The sequence below is a fragment of the Rhineura floridana genome, chromosome 8 (genome assembly GCF_030035675.1).
Source record: "Rhineura floridana isolate rRhiFlo1 chromosome 8, rRhiFlo1.hap2, whole genome shotgun sequence".
In the NCBI taxonomy this organism is placed as follows: Eukaryota; Metazoa; Chordata; class Lepidosauria; order Squamata; family Rhineuridae; genus Rhineura; species Rhineura floridana.
Window position 1 is genome coordinate 36561799 of NC_084487.1, and position 22542 is coordinate 36584340.

General features: G+C 41.5%; 1 protein-coding gene across 7 annotated transcripts in view; it reads left to right on the forward strand.

Annotated features, from left to right (window-relative positions):
- CHST11 (carbohydrate sulfotransferase 11) overlaps positions 1–17242 on the forward strand; it is a 275311-nt gene extending 258069 nt beyond the window's left edge. For 6 of the 7 annotated variants that reach the window (XM_061638901.1, XM_061638903.1, XM_061638900.1 and 3 more), the window contains one exon: positions 12264–14954. In XM_061638901.1, the coding sequence (XP_061494885.1) occupies positions 12264–13118 (855 nt within the window). In that variant the 3' untranslated portion in view covers positions 13119–14954. Of the gene's footprint in view, positions 1–12263; positions 14955–16499 lie in introns of those variants that run through there. The other variant, XR_009764383.1, reaches the window with a different exon arrangement.
- Positions 17243–22542: the final 5300 nt, after the last annotated feature.

Sequence of the window (22542 nt, forward strand, 5' to 3'; positions counted from 1 at the left end):
AGAGAGTGAGTGAGAGAGAGAGAGAGAGAGAGAGTATGTATGTATATATGTATATATGTATGTATATATATATATATATATATATATAAATAAAAGAGAGAGAGCTCCAAGCCTAATTGCTGGGTGGGGGAGATGAGTGTGTGTGAGAATGAGAGTAAAAATGGGTCTTTGTTATCTGTGAGAATGGATGTATGTCTTAACCTCCATCCCATGAGGCTGATAAACCTTGAGAAACCTAGCTTTCATTCTGCATTTTAAAAAGTAAGCATTGCAGCAAAAAGCTTAACATCACAACTGAGCTAAACGTTGTGAAACTAGTGCGTTTTAAGCAGTTTAGGATGAAGACTGATATAACAAAGAATAGGACTCATAGTGCTTTCTTCATCTACACTGTGAGCCTGGCTTAGGGATGGGAGAGGGGGATCTGATCCAGTTCATATTTAAAGGCCAATTTAGTGAATTCACACTTTCCAAAATACTGTGTGAACCCGAAGACAAACATCCTTTGAGATTTGCACTTCTCTGAATTTTGCAGTGCAGTTCTCCAGGCACGTAACATGTACAAAAATGCATATGTTAAGGGAAATGTGTGTATTAGGAATAATTGCATACAAGAATATTTGTGTTAGGAGAAACATGCACTAAAATGCTGATGAATTTTCACGAGAACTTTTTTTTTTTTAAAGGCAAACTGATGTTGAAATACAGAGAACAGAACTTAAGATTGGAAAAATGAGAAACTGAGAGAAATCAAAATTGACAGACTTGCCCTTCCCTAGTCTGGCTTTTGCACCTGAGCTGGCAGGTGAGCATCCCTCCACATTGCACCCCCATTAAAGTTTCAGTCTTATACCACTCTGCACATTTGTTTCCCTCTTTTGTTACTGCTACCATCTGGTCTATCTGGGAAAAGTTAATAAAGCACTCTTTAGCTGGAAGCCTGAGATGGAAAGCATGTCAGCATAATACTGAGCATTTCATTAACCTTTTCCAGAGGCTAAAGGGGACAGAAACAGCAGTAGGCAAGGCTGAACCAGCATCTATTTCAGCAATATGGTCATCTGTTAGTTCATTTGTGAAGCTGGTAAGCACTCACCATGTTCTGTTTTATTTTATGTCTGTCTTCCCCCTAGGTCTTAGGGGAAAGACCAACATTAAATAAGCTTCTGGGGAAAGGAAAGGCTAATTACACTAAGTGAATACAATGGGATGCAGACAAAATTGTGACAGAGATCACACACCTCTCAGCTGGCAAACACACCAAAACAAATTATTCTAGCAGTAGTAGTGGGTATCCCTGCACACCCCCTAAATCTGCTCCAGGGATTTTCCCAACTCTCTAGAACAGATTGGGGGGGCAAGCTGGGAGGGGACAAAGTGGGGGAGTTACATTGCACACCTAAAAGTCGTTGTGCTCATGTAACTGCTTAGTTGGATATTGCCTATCACCACCACCATCATCAAGCAGAGCAACCAGGTGGGACAGGAAATCTGACAAGTGTGCAGAATCAACAAAAAGTGGAGCTGGCATCTTCAAGCAGATCAGCAAAGTGAAACAATTAGGGCCTGGCAAGTGTTCAGAGCTGATGAAAGGGTGGTAATGCAAGGCAGACAGCGAGAGTCTGCAACTGGAAATAGAATAATGAGCAAATACAAAAGGGAAGGGAAAAACTAACAAGATGCTTTGCTGAAGAAAACAAGCACTTGAAAGAGGCTCAACAAGAGCTCCTCAGAGGTAGAAATAGGACTTTTCTGCAGTTTAAAGAAACGGGTGAGATACACCAAATTAGACCTTGTAAATTAGATTAGACATAATAGGGAGGTCTCCAAACAGGAGGGGATTATTTAATAGGCATTTTCCAATTTTGAAAGTTCTCTTCACTTACAACGGGTGAGGAAACTCAGGCCCAGAAGCCAAATGTGACCCTCCAGGCCTTTCTGTCTGACCCTCTGGACTCTCCACAGGCTGCATCCCTTGTCAGGCCATGCCCCTCACTAGCTTTGCTTCATGCCCTTTCTGAGTCGGAGGCAGTATACTTCCAAATACCAGTTGCTGTTAACCGGGGGAGGAGGGCAGAGCACTCTTGCACTTAGGTCATGCTTGCGGGCTTGCCATGGGCAACTGGTTGGCCGCTGTGAGAAAAGGATGCTAGACTAGATGGGCCACTGGCCTGATCCAGCAGGCTTTTCTCATGTTCTTGTAGGGTTGCCAGGCTCCGGGCCTGAGAATGCTTCTGTATCTTTAAGAGAAGAGACAATTCAGCCAAGTGCAAGTTTTCTTACAACACTGTAATGGGAAAAACCACAAGGTGAAATTCTCCCTTCCGCCTGCACAACAGAAGACCTCTTGGAGACTGGGCCTGGCAACCAAGAGGTCTTCTGTATCTTTAAAAGTTGTGCAGGGGGAAGGGAGAATTCCACCTTGTGGTTTTTCCCATTACATTGTTGCAAGAAAACCTTTGATGTACCATGGCTGCTGTTTTAACTTGGGTGGTGATGTGACAAAGCCGCTGTGAGTTGACTTTTATAGTATAGTGACTGATTCTTGTGTATGCTCCAGTTGTATTACAAATGCAACTGACCACATTCTGAAAAAGCTCCCAAATATGGGTTCAACCTGATACTGTTATGTTGAGTGCCATCTCAGCATCTGCTGGAGGTGGGTAACAAGCATCCATATGACTGGCCACCATCATTTAAAAAAGAAAAGAAAAGTAAACTAGTGATGGCTTTATTCCATAATCATCCCATAAAAATAGCCTTGTGAACTGGCCCAGAGGCTTCCATCATGTATCCACTTTCAAACTTATATGACACATTGATTTAGGAGCTTGCAAGTCACTTCAGAACTGCAGTGTTTGATGACTTTGAGGATAACATTGATGTCATTTTAACAAAGGAAAGCAATAAGCCTCTGTGCATTTATCTCATCTGCCTGGATCTTGTTACTGGTGTCGCTTGGGGGGAGGGCCTGTTTATTGTGCTGGAAATGTGTTGAGTTATGGCAGTCGGCCATAGCTTTTGCAGATGCTCTGGTTTCCTGAAGATTGGTCTCTGATGCTTCAAAAATGTTTACTGAGCATACTGATGCAGTCTGCTCATTCATAATATAATGCATTAGCATTATTGCAATGCTGTTTTAGTCTAAAAGGATTGCTGGCAAGTCATATTGTAATTAAGTTTTAACATGGCTACTAGTGTTTAATGGGGAGGGGGTTAGTGAGGGTCTCTAGATATATCTGTTGGGAGATGCAAAAGATGTTGCTATATGGCTCCCAGTTTGCTGCCATTAAGCCTGTGAACAAAGGGTATCCTAGGTCAATTACTTCCCATGTACATTAGTGAATGGCAGTTACAAATGGGAACAGAAAAGAGTCTTGCTCTTCCAAGATCAAGGTTAAATGAAACCTCAGTATGAGCAAAGAACAAGTTCTCAGAGGGCGGCTGTAGAAAGAAATTAGATGCCAGCAGCTGCGTGGGATTTGCATGGAGTTTTATTTTGAAATCAAATTAAAAATACAAGGAACAGGAAGGAAGAATATACATAACAATACAACAAGATTACTAATTAAGGGGACAAGGAAGCTCACCGATTATAGTTCATGGGCAAGTTTGTGAGACAATTCGAGTGAAACAACCTAAGTCAGGGGTGGCGGCGAACCTGTGGCCCTCCAGATGTTGTTAGACTACAACTCCCATCATCTCTGACCTTTGGCAATGCCGGCTGGGGCTGATGGGAGTTTGAGTTGAGCAACATCTGGAGAGTGGCACATTAGCCATCTCTAGCCTAAGGGAATGTTTACCATCTATTGAGACAGTTTGGATGGTTATGGCGCAGGATATAAATTCAAATAACAACAACAACAATAATAATACTGAAGATAAGCTCTGTAAAAGAGAGAGGCACTTCACTTTGCAGAGGTGCTGCTAGTCACTTACACTTCAGGGACTGGCCAGTATTAGGTAACATAATGGTTAATCTGGCCTTGATGAGAAATCTGACCTTTTTAAAAAACATTTAAATATTTTGGCATGCTTAAATTCTAAAAGATTAAATATGTCTTCATTAGATTGTTGATACTGTGGATTTCAAGAGGAACTTGGAGTTCAAACAATCCCAATATATGCAAATCCAGCACTGATTTCCCCCTCAAATATGTGTTCTTAAAATTCACTGTGGTAAATTCCAAAATCATCATCCATGGGCTGTCTACATATTACTCCATCAGCATAGGAATCCATTCTTGAGTGGTGACACTCTACAGCCTGGCATAAGTAATGTTTAGCGCCCCTTGTCATATGGATTATCCTGACTGCATGCAGCCAATACAGCCCATGGCTCTTAACCATGATCCAGAGATTGGGAGCTGGCTAAAAAATTTTCCTTCATGCCTTAACAATGATTAATATATCTGTTTAGCCCTGAACTTAGCCACTTTTAATACTAAGGCCCAATCTGCACTATACATTTAAAGTAGCATGATACCACTTAAACTCTCATTGCTTCCCGCCAAAGAATCCTAGGAGTTTGTTAAGGGTTTTGAAAGTTAGAAGACTCTTATTCCCCTCATGGAGCTCCAGCTCCCAGAGTTCCCTGTGAAGAGGGATTGACTGTTAAACCACTGTCGGCATTGTAGCTCTGCTTGATGTTAGCAACTGTGCATGGAGAGTTGCCGCAGGGAAGCACCTCCCAAGCAGAGAAGACAACATGCAAACTAGCTTCATCATGTTCATCATAGAGCACCTATGACTAGTACAGCAGTTGTTTTTTAAATAGTGTTGGAGAACCAGACAGAGGGAAAGAATAGTCCTACAGAGAATTTTTGTCCTGATCTTTGGTAAGCAATTAATAGGCTGTATATTTCCTAAGTCTTGTAAGTGATGTCCTCCAACACTGTAGGGAATATAACTAGATATTCCTTTTCAATCTTGAGAGGCATTTGTAAATGTCAAGAGACTTTTTTTTAAAAAATCCTTGCTATTCATCTGCTTAACAAATGGGGCAGAGTTGCATGATTAATTAGGCTTCCTGTCTTTGTGAGTTACACGAAGATGTTGTTGCTAAGTTCATCTTCGTGAAGAAGAGATTGCACTTGTTTTTATTGAAGCCAAGCAACATGTATGCAAACTTTGGACTTCCGGAGTACACTTACATAGGAAGAAACTAGAAGACTGAAATTTCACCCAAGGAAAAATTCAAAGTGAATGTGAGGGAGGGGGGCTTCCCCTCAGACAAAACGTCTGAGGAATTTGGATGGATAAAGGTTTTTCATAAGGCTAGCAAACTTTTTTACAGGGAGTGGGATAATACATTCATAGCTGAAGTAGAACACAATCTTGTGTTGCTTATTCTCAGCTCCAACTTTGCCATTTCTGTCTGAAGAAGTTTAGAAGCTTTTTCTTTAAGTGGATCGGTTCATCTAGATAAGGCTAGATAAGGTCACAGCCACACCATACATTTAAAGCAGGTGTGGGGAACCTTCAGCCCTCCAGATACTGATGAACTACAACTCCAACAATCCCTGGCCATTGGCCACACTTGCTAGGGTTGATGGGAGTTGGTGGTCAGCAACATCTGGAGAGCCAAAGATTCCCCATTTCTGATTTAAAGCACATGACTTTCCCCAAAGAATCCTGGGAACTGTTGTTTGTTTAAGTGCTGAGAATGGTAGTTCTGTGAGGGGTAGACTATAGTACACCAGATTCTTTGGGGAAGCCACATACTTTAAATCCATGATGTGGATGTAACTTAGATGGCTTCCCACATCCTTTCAAACTCTTAAATTCTATGATTCTGTGAATTTAGAATAGCAAGAAATTTAAGAAAAAATGCCACGTTTTCCTTTTTATGTTTGTATACTGCTTGACAAAAAATCTCTAAGCGGTTGACTTATTGACTGCCAAGCAATCTTGACATATTCACATATCTGTATTGTTATCTCCTGGCAAAGAACATTTCCTTTTTCTTAAAGCAGCATCTGAGTTGTATTCAGTATGCAGTGAACAATTTTAAAATAAAAGCTACATTAAATTAATTTTTTGCTCCTTTTTCTGAATGAAAGCATATCATTGGGGCAGGAATGAGAACTCTGTGATTATAAGTATATTGACTTAAAGACTGGAAATGTTATTAGTTTCTACTTCCACTGCAGAACATAGAGATAACAGGGCATATTTTCCTGCCGTTTTCAGTGGTCATTATCAACATCTAGTATAGGAGAATATTCTTAGGCATTCAAAATATTTCAGTTTGTCTGAAATCACAGTTGCGTGTCTGTGTCTTCTTTTATGGTAATTCATACAGTTTTTGGAATATCCAAGGGTTTAAGATAGCCCTCAAACTATCCCTTCCTAAAACACATCCAATATGTGTTATGTTTAGGTCCTATTGTGTTAAATGCACATTTTCCCCTTCCTTCTCTTCCTTAGCCTAGGAGAAACCCTAATGCTGAATGGTGTTAGGAACCCTGCTAGAGAGCTGAACAAAATCCAATGAATAGTCTGGGCTCAGCAAAGATCAAGAGTCCTCTTCTTCAAAATTTAACAGGTTCTGAGAGTTTGCAGAGGTATATTTCTGGGAATCGACAGTTCTGGAATTTCCTTCCTCTAAAGACTTTCCAATTAGGGTTGCCAGGTCTCTGATTTTCAGCTGGACACTCTGGATTTTGGAGGTCCTCTCTGGGTGACTCACCTTAATCTCACCTTAAAAATTAAGTTTCTAGGTGGTCTGGTTCACAAGATATACACCAAAATGTCAGCCCCCCCAACTTCTGTTAAATCAGCTCACAACTGGCTGCTCTAACCCCGCCCTTTCAGGTTTTTAGCCAATAAGTGAAGTCAGGGTTGTGATTTGTTGACCTCCAGGCAATGCCTAGACCCTATTGCAATGCCAGAAAATTGTTGTTTTTTCCTGCTTATTTGAAAATCTCATAAATTGAGTAAGTATATAGCTTTCAGTCTTTTTCTCTCGTGTGCAGGAGTCAAACAAGTTTAAATTTTCCTGGGCTGTTAAAGAGGACAGTGTTTTGAAAACCTTCCCAATATGAAGCTTTAATCCAGTAGTCACTTTTCTGGGGGTAAAGCTACAATGCTAATCCCACATACCTAGAGTAAACCCCATTGAATTCAATAGGACTTACTTTTGAGTAGACATGGTTAGGATTGTGCTGTAAATTAATGGGACTTTTGAGTGAACATAGCAAAGAATTGTGTTTGTGTTGTAAATCTTTCTCTTCCCCTCCAATCCTATTTTTAAAAGCAATTAGGCAGGCTTTACTTAGGTATCACAGTTTTTATTATCTAGGAAACTAACCCTGATTTTAAAAAAAATGTTCTGCAATGGCCAACTGGTTTGACAATAAACTATAATGTGGGGTGCATGTATTTTTACATCTGCAGTGTGTGTATATATATATATATGGAGTGTTTCCAACAACCCTGTGAGGTAGGGTTGGTGATTGGAAACCTAGGCAGCTGACAATAAGAAATAAATCCCTTTAAAATCCCGTAACCATAAAAACAAGTACAAACAGTTGCAAAACAGCGTGAAGTGGCATGATTCTGAATTGTGGGTTGGATGAATGAAGTTCCTTATCAGTTGAGGTTGCAGTTCTGTGCACGCTTCCCTGTTTGAGTAGCCCCATTGAATACATTGGGACTTGCTACTGAGTAAACAAACATAGGACTGCACTACAAATATCTGTACAGGTTGTGTAAATAATAAACATCTTTGACAGTCATGCTTATATAAATATTTTTTCATACTGTGTCCCAGTATGTATTTGATTTCATGCTACTGTTGTAGATTATTTCTTCTACATTTAAGTGTGCCCTTCTTCTTTGGGGTGTTCATGGTTCTCTTCTGTTGTTTTCATCCTGAGGGGAAGATAGGCTGAAAGATGTTGAGTAGCCCATGGTCAGTACACTTTATAGCTCATTTCCATTTTGAAAAAAATAATTAAAATGATTTACATATAGGCAAAGTTTATGAAGTAGATCCACATGTAGATTTAAAGCACATCCTACTTGTATTTAAAGCGCATGACTTCCCCTAAAGAATCCTGGGAAGTGTAATTTTCTCCTCACAGTTATAGTTCTCACCACCCTTAACAAACTACAGTTCCCATGATTCTTGGTGGGATTCATGTGCTTCAAATGGGTGTTGAATGTGTTTTAAATGAATGGTGTGGACCTGCCCTAAGCATGATGTGCATTCATTAGTGAATTGAAAAGAACAATTTTAAAATACACTGTTTTAAAAGGAAAGTGTTGTAGCTCAGTGGTAGGGCATATGCTTTATATGTAAAGGTCCAAAATTCAATTTCTGGAAAAGACTATTGGAATTCAGGAGAGCCAATGCTAGTCCATGTCATCAGTACTGAGCTAGATGGTACCAAATGGCCTGAGTCAGTATAAGGCAGATCCCTTTGTTCCTAAAAGTGGAAAGAGACCCAAGGGTCACAGTGACTCCAAAATTTATTTATGTATTTCATTTACAACATTTATATTACACTTTGTGTAAAAAATCTCAAAGCGGTTTACAGAAGGAATTAAAACAATAAGATTATTGGCAAAAACAGTTAAAGACAGGTATTTAAAATCATTCAAAATAATAAAACTAACAATTAGTTAAAAACAGATAAAAAACATAATAGCTTCTACATGCCTGGATGGGCATCCCTAAACAAAAGTTATTTTAGCAGGTGCTGAAAAGAGTACAATTAAGGTGTATGCCTAATGTCATTAGGCAGGGAGTTCTAAAGTGTAGGTGCTGCCACATTAAAGGACTGATTTCTTACAAGAGCAGAACAAGTACTATGTGGAATCCGTAACATGGAAAGGACACCTTGAACTTGGCTTGGTAGCAAATCAGCAACCAGTACAGATTTTAGAGCAGAGATATTATGTGCTGATAGGGTCTCACTCCTGTCAGCAATTGTGCCACAGTGTTCTGCACTATCTGTAGCCCCCAGGTCAGGTTGTGCTTCATGGGGATTTCTGTGACCTTGGCTGACTGGCTGCAATAATTTTTTAGTTTTGGTTTTTGGTTATGAATCCTGACTGGTTGTGGGATGCTGAGTTTTCTGCTTTACTCGTAGGAATGTTGTTGTGATTGGTATGGTATTGCATTTAGGAAAGCATCACTGTCTTTTGTTTTTCTTTTTTATTTGCATGTCATTTATCTTTAACCTCACCCCCTTATATCCACAGAAGCAACCATAGTGGTTCCATGTGCTCCGCTCAACCCCCTTAAACCCACTGATGATGCACCTTGTTGGTTGCATGACGTTTTGTTTCTTGCCCAATAGTGGTAAAAGAGAATTCACATATTTGGAAGTGTGGCTGCAGTTATTGTTCCCAAACTGCTGCTTGTGAAGGTAGACCAAACCATGTGTGTTTTCTCTCTGTCAATTATTACTCACTGGAATTGGGTTGGCTGTCCAAGTGAGTTTATAGCAGCCCACAGGGTACACAGGAAAGGGTAGAGAATTTTTTTCCTTTTACTCATTTCTCAAACCTCTTTCTGAAGTGAAGGGTCAAATCTGTAAAGAAGTTTGGAGCAGCCATGTTAAAAGGCAGGGGCAGGGCATTCCAAGCAGAGGGTTACCAATCCTGCTTGGATATGGATATCTTTGCAGAGGATCCCTAGTCAAGCTTTATCAACAACACAATGCAAACTATATCTACTCAGAAGTGAGTCCTGTTGAGTTCAATGGGGCTTAGTCCCTTCGTAAGTGTGTTTAGAATTGCAGCCTTCAGGAGCATGCATCTTCACTCTTGAGTGCTCCCATCTAACATCTTCGCAACACTAGGCTCCTTTCTTCTTACAGTGCCCTTCTGGTGACTGGCCTGGCCTGAGGGCACTTAAACCCTTTTTGCCAGAAGCAAGTAGGCTAGATTAAATGTTCCCTACCCAGGCTCCATCTTTTAGCTAAGATTTCTATCTTAATTTCCAATCAAATAAATGTTTTTGTTTGACCTGTATGCGCCAAGCAACTGTGGTTGATGCTTAACGTATCATGCTTAACGATATCACTTGGGCCCGCCCCATGACATCACTAGGGCCCACCCCCAAAATCTCAGGGTTTGGGATGCTTCTGACCTGGCAACCCTATTTCCAATGTTTGCAAAGTGATCTAAGATTGTTTTGTTTGTTAGCTAAACAGTGTCTACCAATCTATGTTTGAAGATGATGGCAATTTACAGCGAAGGCAATAAAACTGATTGACTAGTAACCACAGTTCAGCTGAATTCACTATGTGGTAGAATTGTTATATGTTTTGATGATTAATAAATATTTGTCCGTCAATTATGTGAGCCCTTGCCCTCTGCTTGGTCCTAAGCTGAGGATAAGAAGAGTAAACACGTGACTCATCTGTCTTGCTCTTAGAGCTGCTTCACATATTTAACATTTTTCCCACAAGGGTGTATCCTTGTCTAGGAATAAAAACACTGAGAACTCCACTCATTGTGGTTTTCTAAAAACGGGCAAGTAGCTGTAGGTTTGAAGGGATCCTTAGCCTATTGTTTCTGTGGGTTCCCTCATGAACTGTGGTAGGCATATCCTGTGGCAGGTCACAGACTCCAGTCAGCAGCAGAAGTGGCACCCCACTGAGCAATTTCCTACAAGGCAGTGTCATAGTGTTGTTCCAGGGCATTGTGAAAAATTTAAATGGCAATTCAAAGCCACCTGATCCTCATTGGTGCATTTCAAAAGGGGCTTCGTGGCAGGTGACATCAGTGGGCCCTGCTGGGACACTGGCCCCTATAGCTGCCCAAGAAAGCCAGGTGCTAGCACCTAGGCATGGCGAGTACAGCAAGAAAGAGTACCCAAGAGGGTAGAGACAGGCAGTAGGCTCAACAAGACTGTGGTTCTCTTTCTGGCCAGCGCTTGGTGGAGCCCTGCATAAGGAGGGGATGCCTGACTCTTAAAAGTTTGTGATTTGAGTCTGGCAGCTCTTAAATGTTCCACTCCTATAGTTCTTCTGATTCTTTGAAAGCAAGTAAGCCTTAGAATTTGCATTACTAAATCCTTAACAAACATGTAGACCTAGCAAAGGGTGGCAATGCAAGGAAGCATTGTGTTGGACATTATATGATGAAATGAAATGGACTGCCTTCAAGTCAATTCTGACTTATGGGTGACACTATGAATAGGGCTTTCATGGTAAGCGGTATTCAGAGGGGGTTTACCTTCCTCTGGCCCAAGGTCACCCAGTGAGCTTCATGGCTGTGTGGGGATTCGAACCCTGGTCTCCCAGGTCATAGTCCAACACCTTAACCACTACACCACACTGGTTCTTATATGACAAAAACTACCTGTTAAAAGGTTGCGTACCCTTGACCTCTTTTTGATTTGGTTGGCAATAAGAGGCCAGCATCGATAGCCAAAAAAATAAATAAATCCCTTCAAGGAAGCATTTTTGAGTGCCTGGCGTCCTCCCAAGAATAACAGAGATGTCCACGGATTTTATTTCACTTGCCAAGGTCACAGCCAGTGAGGAAGCCGAGATGATTAATCCTCGAATGAGACAGACATCAGCAGCAAAAGCACATAGTGTATTCATTTTTGAAGGCTTTTTGAAACTTGTGCCCTCCTGCTGCATTTCAGTGGCAAAGGGCAGCCTGAGTTCTCTGCTTCTGTAGAAATGAGTTTGACGGTAGGAGCAGGAAGAACCCCCTTTTCTATATATAACTATGAGAGTTAAGATGTTTCAAAGTACATTGAAAATACATTTGGTACCAGAATATAAACATGTCATTCTTAAATGTTCGAGTGGAATGTGAATGAGTACTTCTGCTTTCACCTGAATTCTTCAACCTTAGTGAAGCCACTCTTTCTGCAGATCAGTCCATGCCTATGATAATAGTCATGATTATGATAGCTAGGAATGGAACCCCCAGGTTCAGATGCAGTATATTTTTCATTACCATCTCCTGGGGGCAAGCAACAAGGGTTGGATGTCTCCATCATTACCATTTTGTGAGCATCTGGCTGGTCGCTGTTGGAATGTTGGACTAGACTGACTTTTAATCTTGCCAGGAAGGCAATTCTAATATTCAGGATGTATTAGCACAGATTGATTGGTCCCCTGCCAGATCACATTATTGACAAAGACCAGGAAAGGCTCTGCAACCTTTTGATGCAGATAATACAGTAGAGGAACTTGTGTATAGAAGTAGGTATTGAATTTCTGCCTAAGATGGCTGCACGCATTTCCAAACTGTACTAAGTTATCCACATTTGTGCTTTCTTTACACAGTTGGAATTATCCAGCACGGTGATCCTTCATCAGATCCGTAGGGATCAAGTAACAGATACATGCCGAGCCAACAGCATGTCTAGCAGGAAACGTCGTGTGCTGACACCCAATGACCTCAAACATTTGGTGGTTGATGAGGATCATGAACTGATATACTGCTATGTACCCAAAGTGGCCTGTACCAATTGGAAGCGAGTCATGATGGTCTTGACCGGGAGGGGCAAATATAGCGACCCAATGGAGATACCAGCTAACGAAGCCCATGTCTCATCAAACTTGAAGACGCTCAACCAATACAGCATCCCAGAGATCAACCACCGCTTGAAAAACTACATGAAGTTCCTGTTTGTCCGTGAGCCTTTTGAGAGGTTGGTGTCAGCCTATAGAAACAAATTCACCCAGAAATACAACACCTCCTTTCACAAGAGATACGGAACCAAAATTGTGAAGCGCCAAAGGAAAAATGCAACCCAGGAAGCCCTTCATAAAGGTGATGATGTGAAATTTGAGGAGTTTGTGGCTTATCTCATAGACCCGCACACCCAAAGAGAAGAGCCATTCAATGAACACTGGCAAACAGTCTACTCTCTGTGCCATCCTTGCCTCATCCATTATGATCTCATAGGGAAATACGAGACACTCGAAGAAGATTCCAACTACATTCTTCAACTAGCAGGAGTAGGAAACTATCTCAAGTTCCCCACCTATGCAAAGTCTACAAGAACTACTGATGAAATGACAACAGAGTTCTTCCAGAACATCAGTTTGGAGCACCAAACACAGCTGTACGAAGTCTACAAACTTGATTTTTTAATGTTCAATTACTCAATGCCAAGCTACCTAAAGTTGGAATGAGGCCAGAGAAAAAGAGAAATATGAAACTTGTTTTATTTAAGATTTTTATTTGTCACAGTCACGTATGAAGAATGGGTTGTTTTGTAAGTTAATATTTTCTTCTTTTTTTTAATGATGCTGCGAGCAGCATAGTTGGAAATTTATTATTTAAACTGTTGGTAAGAAAGGACAGCTCTGTTTGCAGGGTAAGAAAATTGTGGCAACTGTAGCTCTAGATGTGACTAGTAACTACAACACTGTTTGAGAAGGGGTTGAAATGTTCTTTGTGTCCTGATGTATTTCTTTTCTTTTGCATTCTTTCTAACTCCTAGCCTTTATGTTATTTATGCTTATTTAAGAAGACAATAGATTCCTAGTTAGGAGCTGAGATACAACACTGTGCAGACAAAGAAAATGTTTCTTCTGATTTCCTTGCGGGAGTTTGCCTATGTTCCTGTGTCATTACTGAATGTTTCACTAGTGAGGAATGTGTGCAAGTAATTGGAAACATTGGAATGTGAGTGGGTTTAAGGGGCTCAGGGGGACCCTAATCTGAAATCTATTTTGCAACCTCATGAGTCTCTGATTTGTAAGACGCACTCAACTGCCAATGATCACACACACGTGAAGGCCAGCTTTTATCCCCTGGGAGGCAAGGTCACTTAGATCTTCACCTTAGTGAATGAATTAAATGTCACACAAGCAAGGGAAAGGAAGAGGAATACTGAGAAATGACTGCTTTGCTCAGCCTATCCCCGCTTAAAGGGCCCAGTCCAAATCTAAGCCAGACAGTCCAGAGCATTGCAGCTACTCCCAACCTCCCATTAAAGGAAACCACAATTAAATGAGCAATGCACCCAGCTAAATGAGTCTGACTAGCCTTAGCTGATGGTAAGACCAAACCCTTCAAAGGTAGCAGTGCACTCTTGGGGGCCTGCATGACAACCCTTGGACACTCCATACATGCTAGTACTTGCAACACCATTGCCTGTTTTCTGGCACTTCCTGCATCTTAGGACCAATGTCCTCCCTAGTTTCCTCTTATTCCTGTGCAGCAGAATCACATTGTACCAATGCAAGGGTACTCAGATGTGTCTGCTGCTGCCCTTGGCATCTGTTCAGCCCAGCTTTCAGAGAAGGCACCACCAAATGAATTGGGGGAAGGGGAGATGTGGTCATTACATTCCAACCTTGAATTTTGCTCCAAAACACAGTATATTCTGCAACTGAGAATGTGGATGTTGGTTTCCCGCAAGGTAGGGATAAGGAAACTGTGGCCCTTTAGATGTTGGGTGCCACCAACTTCCATCAGCCCCAGCCAGAATGGCCAGTGTTCAGAAATGATTGGAGTTGTAGTCCAGCACCTGGAGGGCCACAGGTTCCCTATCCCTGCTGTAACCTAATGAGTAAGCCAGCATCGTGCTTTGAGCTGTCACAAAATTTAAAGGATCCCATTGCAAATATGAAATGACGGAATGGCCCTTATTTAGGTAGATCCCTATGCTCTAGAATACCTGCACAAAATGGAATACCTTACAAAGGAGAAATTTTGTCATGATACCATGTGTGCTGCCAATGGTGGTAGCATCAGCCTTGGATGAGAGAGCTAAGTTGATTTTATATATAAATATATATATATATATGTATGTATACATGCATAAAATTTAAAGTCTGTGACTGAAAGAAATGTGAATGTATCTCGTAGAGAGAAAAATCTTCAAATCTCTACTTTGCTGGACATGTTGTTAATATCCTTTTCGTCTTCATTCTTGGCACTCCCTTGTCTGACATCAAAATGAATGGATGATGTGTATGCGTTGACATTATAAATATTATTAATAGTAATATTATTTAGGATTGAAGTGTTTGGGTGATTAATTGGTTAGATGGACTAAAATATTTTAATGGGTTAATCCAAGCTTTGTCTCTAAATTAATTGGGTTGCAGCTTTTAAAAGCATTATTAATTTTAATAAAGGTAAAGGCAGACCATAGATGGCAAGCACCATCCTAGAAGAAGCATTTCTACTTTCTCATATAGAAGGCTTCTAAGGTAGAGACTGTGTGATAGGCGCTTGTATCACCTAAAAACAATTGACCCTGAATTTTTCTAAAGAACAAATAAGGAAAATATTTAAAAGATGTGTTTTTCTTGCAAGTGCATGCTGATTTAGTTGATTGATCAATTAATATCACATGATTTATTAAGATTTATTTGATTGGGTGACAATTATTATTATTACATGTAGTCCAACTTGTTGAAAATGATTGGTACTTTTGAGTTTCCTGAAAAAATGAAGGGTGGTATTTGACTAGAGATGCAAGGTAGACCCATTGCAATCACTGGACTCAAATTAGTTACAACTAACTTGTCCATTTATTTCAGTGAGTCTACTCTGAGTATGACTTAGATGCCACTCAAAGAAGTTAGTCTTAGTTATCTCATTGCTCTGTGCTGAGGATCAGAGTAGTTTTCAGACTGACAAAATTGTATTTGATGAGGCTTCAGAAATTTACAAAGCAAAGTCTCGCCTGATTCAGTCATGCTTTAGCCACAGACAATGTCTTTGGCAAATAACAAACAGCATCGGTCACCCTCAAATTTTTGCGATGTTAAGTTGCCTCCAAGAAGAAAAGTCCAGATTTCTCTATGGCAGGAATGCTAAGCTGATGGGCCTCCGCCCTACACACGCACTTTATACCATCCCAAGTCGGAAACCAATGGATTTGCAAGTTAGTTTGCTCAGAGAGTAAGCGCTGGCCAGCTGGCTGATGATTCTTTCTATGCTAAAACCGAGGATGCCGCAGAAGTCTCTGCATTGTTACAGAGGCCCTCTGGGATATCCTGTCACTTCATGTGGCCACTTCTTTGGTCAAAAGTGTATTACCTTGGTGGCATCATAGCCAAGAGGAAGGTCCAGCATTGAATCTGTACTGAATTTGGCCACCCAGACTGGAGAAATTGTCCAACCCTGCTCTATGGGAAAGCATGGAAATTAGCCTTAGGTAAGAACACTATTTCAAGTGCTCAAAGCTCTTCACATCTGTTATTTCAGTAATCTTTACAACAGCACTGTAAGATACGCCAGTATTTAATCATTTCTAGAGATACTCTGTGGCAGCATATTTTGTAAGGATGGCCTGCTCCAAAAGTCTATTATGATGTGGCTGAGGGATGTAGCCCACTTAGTGTGCTTACTTAGTACAAAGTGGCCAAGGACAATAGCAGATGTCACATGATCTGAGCAGGTCAGCCCATCATATACAGAGGTCTGAAGTAAAAGGATGAGGGGCTTAAAGCTAATAGGAGGAAAGGGTGCTCGTAGCTTGCCTTACATATTGCAAATAATAAAATCATAACAGTGTCAAACAAAATAATCTAACATTCAACAAATGTATTCAGATCAAAGATCACTGGAGATCATTGGCGATATCACCATCACAGAGAGTGTTTCCAGAAGAGTGAGATGAAACTGCAGCCAGCGGAGTCACAGGAGACAGCTCCTTTTCATTGGGTGCAGATGGTTCACAGGTGCTGACTGACGCCTGAACTTCGTCACTAGACTGAGTAGGAGGAGCAGAGAACGTTAGTTGAGAAATTGAGAGAATGAGTTCCTTTCGGCACTGCATCTTGTTTTTGTCATCTTACTTGGGCCTCCTTCAGTTTTTGCCACCCTTTGTTCTTCCACATACTGATTTACAATGTCCTGTGTGAGAGGACTGATACCAGCAAACCAAGGCCTTAATCACACACAATCAGAAGAACGAGATAGCAAAGTCCTGATGTTAGACTGGAGCGTGCCATGCCTACTTCAGTCAGCAGGAAGCCAGGCATTTCTGAACTCTCTCTCATGTTAACAAACCCTTCCTTTATGTAACACTGCAGGGAGAAAGATTTGCCAGTCATTTTCTTGATGTTTTATAGCTGCCAGTAGCAGGGATGGACAAATCTGTCTATTTTAGTTTCTTTTGTCCAGTCTTTAATTTGGTTCATCTCATTATTGCATATGTTTGTGCATTTTTGAAAGAAAAAAGTCTGCATGAAAATTCATGCACATATTCACCTGCATTTCTTCTAATATATACATGTGTGTATGCAATTTTGCCTGTGCATTGTATATGCATTGTTGTAAGCAATTTCCCTCTAATAGAACACATTTTTGTACATTATTTTCACTAATATATATATATATATATATATAGCGAGTACCTTCCACAGTTATATGCATTTTTGATATTTATTTATTTATTTATTTATTAGATTTGTTAGACGCCCATCTGGTAGAGGTTAATCTGCCACTCTGGGTTACATACAACAAAATACAATACAATCCATGTAAAAACAATTCAAAAAGCAAACAGTATAAAATTGAAAAACTGAACAAACCCCTACGGAACTACCCTATGCCACCCTAACCCCCTTCCCAAGCCTCATTAAAGAGCCAGGTTTTCAAGGCCCGATGAAAGCATAACAAGGAAGGGGCCTGACGGAGGTCAGTTGGCAAAGAATTCCAAAGTGAGGGAGCCACTACTGAAAAAGCTCTGGACCGTGTCCTCCCCAATCTCGCTGCTTTTGTTGGGGGAATAAGAAGCAAACCATTCAAGGACGATCTTGTAAGCCGGCACCCCTGGTGCGAGTGGAGCCAACTCGTTAGGTAAAGTGGGCCAGACTCGTGGAGCGCCTTTAAAGTTAAAGCCAGGATCTTAAATTTGGCCCTAGCAACCACCGGTAGCCAGTGCAGTTCCTTAAGTACTGGGGTAATATGATCACAGCGGCAGCAGCCGTTAATCAGGCGAGCTGCCGCATTCTGCACTAGCTGCAGTTTACGGACCGTTCTCCAGGGAAGACCCACATATAACACATTACAATAGTCCAGCAGGGACAGAACCAGAGCATGTACCACATTAGGGAGCAGGTGGCTTGGGAGGTAAGGGTGTATCCTACGAATGAGGTGAAGTTGGTAAAGCGCCGCCTGACTAACAGCTGCTACCTGTGCCTCCATGGATAGCTGGGAGTCAAGAATGACCCCCAGACTCCGGACGTGGTCTCTTAGGGGCAGTTGTATCCCATTAAGCACCAAATCCGTAATCCCCAGCTTCTCTTTATCACCCACCAACAGCAGGTTACGTTCCAGATCCCCGCTGAAAAGTGAAAATCACTGAAAAGTGGAACTCTGTCAATAAAATGGCACCTGACACTCAGCTGCTGAGCGCGTCATGCTGAAAAAAGCCGTAAAAGTGGAACAAGCGCCGTATGAGTGGGGCCTTACTCTAATTGAAAACCGCCGTCCATTTCAAAGGAGATCTGTGTTTTGGTTTGCATATTGTTTTGCAAGTGCAAATTTGGTAAGTTAGCATTAAAGTGCAAATGAAATTAATTTCTCTCCCATCCCTAGCTGGCAGGTAAAAACATACATAAAGGAACATTCAGAAATGAAGTGAAGTGAAACAGTTCACTGTAATACCCTTACTACATCATTGTAATATACCATGATCTGTCCCTTTAAGACCAGCCATAGAGGGTCAGCACAGAGACTTCTGAAGTCTTTTAGCTCTTAGCGAGGAGAGCATGAAGAAGAACCCATTTTGTCTTGATTCCCAAATAAATTATTAAGGCCTTAGAACAGCAATGCGGAATCTGTGCCTGCCCCCATCCCTGATGTTGCCAGAGTCCAACTCCCATCTGCCCCAGTCAGCATGGCCAAAAGTCAGTCCAACAACATCTGGAGATGCACAGGCTCACTATCCCTGAGTGTGTGCCTTCCACACCAAATGACACTTGCTCTGCTGTGTGTCTTGAAAGTCATGCTACTACAGAGCATTTACATACATTATTCTCCCCCTTTTTAAAAAACAAGCGGTACTAATTATTTCATTCCTCTAAGGAGCTCAATAGAAAGCTGGTATGGCACAGTGGGGAAGAGAGTCTGGCTAGGAGTCCAGAGTCTGTGAGTTCAAATCCCCGCTCATGTCTCCTGGGTGTCAAGGGCCAGCTAAATATCACCCCCACAGTGAGTGGCTCAGGGGTTACGTGCCCTGCCACCTGTGCAGCCATGGGCAAGCTGTGTAATCCCAAGGAGCCCAGTTGCCTCCCAGCTGGCGGTTGCAGAAAAGGAAGGGGCTGGCTTGTGCAGCTGTGGCAAGCTGAGCAGGCCCTAGCCAGCTGGGACTAGCCTCAGAGGGAGGCAATGGTAAACCCCCTCTGAATACTGCTTACCATGAAAACCCTATTTATAGGGTAGCCATAAGTCGGGATCGACTTGAAGGCAGTCCATTTCCATTTTCAAGGAGCTCAATACAAACTTGAATTTTCTCCTCACCCTTTCTCCTCACAACCCTGTGAGGAAGATATGGCTAAGAGAGAGAAACTGGCCCACGGTCATTCAGGGAGCTTCATGGTTGATTTGGGAAACTAAAGCCCTAGCAAATATGAGGGCTAAGGCCTTATTAGCCAGATAGTTTGTGTATCATATGAACAAGTCTCTCTCTCCTCCCCCCCTCCATATTGGACACATAGGTGTGGTGAGCATCCCTTGCCAGTGCATCTTGAAAGTAGGGTATACCTTTTCCACCAAACCTACCTTGTTTCCAGTTTCTGATTTCGGTGTTCTCTGAAAATTGCATCTCTGGAGTTTCTTCTTGAATACTTTAAAATTGCTGGTCACCTTTGAGAAGCGTGCATATCTTAGGACAGGAGTAGGGAAGCTTTGGCCCTTCAGATGTTGTGGAACTACAACTCTCATAATCCCTGGCATCAGCTGATGGGAGTTGTTCAGCAACATATGGAGGGCCAAAGGTTCCCACCCCTGCCTTAGGACATGTGAGGCAATATAAGCATTTCCATAAAGTGGTGTTCTATTTTGCTTTCTATTTACTAATCAGACTATTAAAACTTTTGTGGATGTTTGTTTTTTAATCATATTAATAATGCAGTTGTGTGAGAGAATATGGCCCCTCTAGATCCTTCTCCATGTGTTACGCTCATGTAGAAGGGAAGCATAACTGTATCGTGAATCAGAAGCTGTTTTAGGCTGCAATCCAATGCACATTTACCTAGGAGTAAGCCCTATTGAACCCAATGGAGCTTACTTCTGCGTAGACATGTATTGGATTGTCTCCAATAACAATAACAATGATAATGATAATGATAATGATGATGATGATAATAATAATAATAAATGTGATGAAAGGGCCTGCTAGGTTGTGTTTTTATCCCCACCCCTAATCGTGTGCTCCTCCTCCTGCCCGTATCATCGCTGTGTGGAGCATAACTTCTGTGGCAGGGAGACTTTACATAGAGACTTCCTGCACAATTTAGAAACATGGGCAATCAGGGTTCTGACTCACGCAGGGCACCCTCACTGCAGAAATTATCCTCAATACAGTGAGGTGGAGCGGGGAGAGGAGCATAACTTTGGCGCAGAGCTAAATGAGTTGTGCTCCAGCCCCTTTCACCACATTTGCCTTCTTTGTGGGAGTGCCGCATGAAGAGAGCTTTTGTAAGGCCATTTTCTGGTAGCAGTTGTTCTGTGTCTACTGTTTGTATGAAAAGGCAAATTGTGATAGGATGAGTGGCTTATTGCCTGGAAATTGTTTTCAGCAGACATTACAGTTTTCTCATTACAAATAAGTGAAGGAAAGGCATGTAGTCTGTCATGACACTCTTAGCAAGTCCAGTGAACAGTGCCACAATGTTTTTAAATTGTTAGTTTATTTTTACTTATGGGATGCACAGCTGAGTGGGCAACCAGAGGACTATTTATGATGCAATGCTGGGTTTCCCCCCCCACACACACAGAGCTCTTCCAACAGAGAGCAGAAGAATACACCATGGGAAGAATAAATTGAATTATTTTCTTAATAGTTCTCATCTGTCTTATTTACTGTGAGTGGAAAGGAGAATAGGATTCCATTTCTGAGCAAGAGAGTGTTGATCAAGTGTTTTTCACTTGACAGCGATGCACTCTAGATTGTCACTACAGGGGCAGCAAAAAAAGTAAGATGTTTCAAATAAAAGGTGGACTTTGTTCTTTAAACAAAACTCTGTTATTTTGGGATTGGCAAGGTGTCCCCCTCAAAACAGACTTGTTTATAACTGTATCTTGCCTGAATCAAATCTTCTCAGATCTACAGGGTTAGCAGAGAGATGACCCCTGTAGAATACTGAAACTTGACTGTCTTCGTATGAGAAGGGGCCTGTTGTGCATGAGAGATGTGATTGACGGAGTGACCTCACTGTCCCCATGCTCAGATCTGGTTCCAGTCCCATTGCATAGCTTGCTCTCCACTGTTTTCCTGCTGCGTGATCATTTTGGATCATATCATGTGCTCACAATGGATTCAAAATGGTGGTGGCAGTGTGGCAAAAACAGTAGCAGAGAAACAAGGATCTAGTGCAGCTGGAAGTAGATTCAGATTAGCCTCTAATTGTCAAGCCTGTTTTTATAAACAATTTCTGGGATTCAGAATTTATCTACATTCAGAATCAAGTTGATTATTTTATTTACTTTATTTAAATCCTACCAGTCATCTGTGGCAGGACCCGCACGGTGGTTTACAACATAGTGAAAACATGAATATACAAAATCAGTCTGACACCAATAAAACTTAATAGAAATTCATGTTTAATTTAATTTACACAACATTTAAACTCATATGAATCAGCAGTAAAATCATGTGTTAAAACCCAGTAAGGTCTGTACCATGTCAGAGCGGATGTGTGAACTCTATCCCATGGAGGGGTGGAGTAGCTATATGCAGAGCTTGGAAAAGTTACTTTTTTGAACTACATCTCCCATCAGCCCAATCCAGTGGCCATGCTGGCTGGGGCTGATGGGAATTGTAGTTTAAAAAAGTAACTTTTCCAAGCTCTGGCTATATGTAGAAATTTACCACATTAGGGGAGAGCTAGACTAGAATTTGGTGTCTGCAACCTGGGACTAAATTTTTCTAGACAGGCACAGAGTTGTATTCAACTAAGTCCTATTCACAGTAGACCTATTAACCTAAATTAGTCAAGTCTATTAACTTCAGTGCATCTACTCTGAGTAGGACTAGCACTGGATAATAACCACAATAACCTGCCTTATACTATTTGCCTATCAAGCCCAGTAATGTCAGCAGTGGATCTCCAGGTTCCCGGGCAGACATTTTTGCTATTATCTGCTACTGGATATTTTTAACTGGAGATGCAAGGGTTTGAATTTGGGGCCTTCTGCATGCAAAACATATGCCTAACACTAACCTATGAGCCTTCCCCAATAGTGAAGGTTGGGTAGCTGGGCATCAGGTGGCCAAATCATGTACCCCTTCCTTTCGGTTCCTGTATAGCTACTCTGCATGGGAATGGCAAGTGATTTATGAGCAAATGAGGATTAAAAGGATAATTAAGAGCAGTTGCTCATATCATCTGAATGAAGCTTGTCTTGCCATGACATTGTGCTGGA